This window comes from Capsicum annuum, chromosome 9, assembly GCF_002878395.1.
Source record: "Capsicum annuum cultivar UCD-10X-F1 chromosome 9, UCD10Xv1.1, whole genome shotgun sequence".
Classification (NCBI taxonomy): Eukaryota; Viridiplantae; Streptophyta; class Magnoliopsida; order Solanales; family Solanaceae; genus Capsicum; species Capsicum annuum.
This window is the reverse complement of record NC_061119.1, coordinates 67,130,218-67,133,874: the sequence shown is the minus strand read 5'-3', so window position 1 is coordinate 67,133,874 and position 3,657 is coordinate 67,130,218. Positions and strand designations below refer to the sequence as shown.

The 3,657-nt window shown below is 35.0% G+C and overlaps 1 protein-coding gene across 1 annotated transcript; it reads right to left on the bottom strand.

Moving 5' to 3' along the window:
* Window positions 1–454: 454 nt before the first annotated feature.
* Window positions 455–3,334, bottom strand: LOC107842540 (patellin-6). Its single transcript, XM_016686443.2, has 4 exons — window positions 2,322–3,334; window positions 1,994–2,118; window positions 1,617–1,758; window positions 455–977 (listed from the first exon to the last, which is right to left on the bottom strand). Exons 1-4 carry the CDS (start codon window positions 3,063–3,065, stop codon window positions 711–713), a joined length of 1,278 nt encoding a protein of 425 aa, XP_016541929.1. The 5' UTR covers window positions 3,066–3,334; the 3' UTR covers window positions 455–710.
* Between the last annotated feature and the right edge of the window lie 323 nt (window positions 3,335–3,657).

Genomic DNA, 3,657 nt, shown 5'->3' with positions numbered 1-3,657 from the left:
TCAGTCTGATTCGTATTAATGACCCCACTAGTCTGCTTTAGTAATTTACTTCCAAAATCTTCCATATGATATGCCCCAGGAAAACACCAGAGTTCAGTCCACATCCGCTCTCCTGGGCCAAAGTTGCCTTCTTTTACACTTCCCAAAAAAGCATGCCGGACCAAAAAAACTGAAATTTTTCAACAGAAAAGAAAACCACACCAACTCAATTCCTTTTCAGACCTAGACATTTTGCTTCTCTAAAGTCTTTACCCACTGACCCCCTTCTGCAAAATAACACCACACCCTCAAATAAAAAGCCACCGAACCCACTCCTTTAACTTATTTTTAGCCCCTCCAGCTGTGAGGAGCACCCCAACCCACCCCCTTAACCTCTAAATGAATGAATTTCTTGTTAACCAAAAAAAAAAAAAGTCAGCGAACCAAATTAGCACAATGACAACACAACACAACATTCATAAAAACTTCCACAATCAATAGTGGAAGTGGTAACATAATCCATATATTAGCAAAGTTAATGTGCCTTTCACTTCATATTAGTAGTACTAATAAGGAATATGATACCACCATTTATACAATCATCTAGCGCACTATCATTTAAAGATAATATTACTCTACTAACTTGCCCAAACATTCATCAACAAAATGAAAAAAGGAAAAAAAAATACTACTAGATAAAGTGAGTCAAAAGACTTTTTTCGTCCTTCATTTTAGGCTGAAATTGTTGCAGATTTGCGGACGATGTATCGATAGGCTGCAACTTTTCTCTTGCGCGAGGAAGTGTTGTCTACAGAAAGCACCATTTTTCCAGCTTCCTGCGAAGTGTATGAGTTGTGAATTGCCTCTTCATTGGCTAAAATTTTCCTTGGCTTGTCCACAACAATGGTGTAACTTCCTTCAGCATTTGGTACAAATTCTGCATTGTACTCCAATTCCCATCCTCCTACCACTATGTCCCATGTTATTGTTGCACCAGCCTGTTTTGATTATTCAAATATTTTCAAATTACAAACATCACTTATTACACACAATAACATGGTCAAATGCTTTAACAACACATCCTCGAAAGTCAAAATTTCAACAGCTTCCTTTACTATGCTCCAATATAACACTATTTCCCTTTTAGCCCGTTGAGAAAATGATATGTTTTTATAATTGGAATCTCGTGAACTTTAATTTTTATTTAACCCTTAATAATTCGCTCTCGAAAGCCACAGGCCCACAATAATGTCGGCATTTTGAAGACCTTAATGTTTTATTTATACTTTTGATATATCATAAAAAATAATCTCTGTTTCTTAAGCTCCGTGGGGTATAACTTTGATTCTTGTTTAACCATAAGCATATATCATAGCATGGTCAAACACCTTAAGACTGGCATGATGATACATCGTTAAAATGACCCCATCTGGGATCGGCTTTAATCAGAAGGTTCTGTACTTCATAGATATTTGACAGCAAAATTATTGAGTATCCTATGTTTCAGGCTTGCAGCTAGCTAGGATGGAAAATGTATAGTGAAGCTGTAAATTCCAAACCTCGAACACAAAGTAATTATGGAGTCTGCTACTCAAAATAAACCAAAAGTCGGAACAATGGGGAAATCAATAATGCACCTCAATGCCTTCAATTTGAATATTGACTTTTTCTCCTCCTTTGACAGTGAACTCAGAAGCTGGTTTTGGGGGACCATTTTGTAAATCAGTGGGTCGACTCAATCCACCATATTGAACAGGAATATCCTCAGGCCTTATGAATCTGCTCACAAAAAAAATGGAGCAAACAAAGAGACAAACTTAATATTCAATCTTTATGGGATTATCGTAACCTAATCTAAAGCACAAAGAAAATGAAGAAACAAACAAAACAGAAGGATTATGGAAGATCCTTTTACTGATACAGACGGCAAAAGGACAAAAGAAACAATTTTATATCTAATAGTGGAGAACTTAGGTAACAATTAATTACTACTATAGTGCAGTAAAATACCCACTTGTATAATGTCTCGGCAACATTTCCTTCCTTTGATATCACAAACTTGCTTTTGGTTCTTTGAGTCAGAAACGGACTAAACATTGAATATAACACACTGAAGTACCATGGCACATTGATAAATATCTGGAAGAAAAACACAAAAAGTTAGAAAATATAAAAAGACCGCAATACACCAAAGTTTCCCACTACTAGCGAGATCCGAAGAAGGGTCAGATCACAAGGGCTATTGTATGCAGCCTTACGAGCTTGAAACGTGACCCGAAAGTTAAGAAATATATGAAGGAAAAAGATGAGAAATTGACTCTAAATGAAAAGAAAATATTCACCTTACGAGCCACCATTTCAGGGTAATTGTCTTGAAAAAGTGATAAAATCTGATTTGAAGCAACCCTTAGTTCTCTTTTAGGCATATCCTTAAGATCAGTCACCTGAATAATGGAATTAATTCCACCAGGTTTAAAATGCAGTTGGTCAATACCTCTTTCAAGAACTTGTACTCTCCATCTCAAGAATCTTTTGAGTTTTTCTTCATCACCAAAGATTCTTTCATACATTTCTTTGTCTTTAAATACCCCATAAGCATTGTAACAAACAGGGTGTCCTTCTCTATCATAACCATGCATATAAGCAACTACCCCTTCAAGTTCTTTAAATCCTAAAAAATCTTCTTCCAAAATGTTGTCAGCACCAAAGTCTTTCCTCCAAGACAGACAGTTTTCCAACATGTGAAGTGAATCTGAAACCTTAAAATCCCTTGCTCTAAGGAATTTAAGGAGAATGACATCAGCCTTTTCATCTCCACCTAAAAGTGGAGAACCCCACATGGAAGTACTAGAAGTAGAAGAAGCTTGAAGTTTGTCTTTCAACTCTTGTAATGCTTTTTTATCAGATGGTTTAAGGTGGGGAATGAAGTAAGAGTCTTCTTTAAAAGATGGAGTACGTAAAGTAGCTGCTTCCATTAGAGAAGAAACAAAACTTTTCTTGAAAGGTTGTGGCTTTGGCGAAGATTCTGGAGCTGATTCTTTGCATTTTAGAGCTTTTTGCACACAAATGGGGGAGGAAGAATTCATTTTTCTTCAAGAGAATAATTTTGTGGATGGGTGACGAAGTTGATGTGTGGGGGTTTTGCAAGGGGCAAAAAGAGATATTGGGAAAGATGAAGGGACTGGTAAACAGGGACTAAGATGAAAGGGGAAGTTGAGTGGTAATGTTTTTAATTCGAGACTATAATTTTTTATTATTGTATGTATAGCCGCGGTTCACTTTCAAAGTTTTGAAATGCAAGTCATGCATTTTGAAGCTTACATGTAATTTAAAAATCTTTTCTGTTTTCCTTTCTAAACTTTTCTTCTAACGTTATTGTCTTCTTTTATTTCATTTTTTTCCTCTTAAAACTCGAGTAAAGCACCGAGAGGAAGTACAAGTATTGCGGGAGTTTGACCATGAGAATTTTTTATTATTTTTTTAAAAAAATTATTGACTTTAGTTAAAATTGTATTATTTGATTATAAGAATTTCAAATATAATTTAGAATTGTATTTGAAAAAATAAAAATAAATGAAAGTTGATTTTTCATTTCTCTCACAACAAGTCAAAAACTACTTTAATTTATAATCATATATACTAAATCTATTTCATAAATTAGTTATCCGCCTATATCCA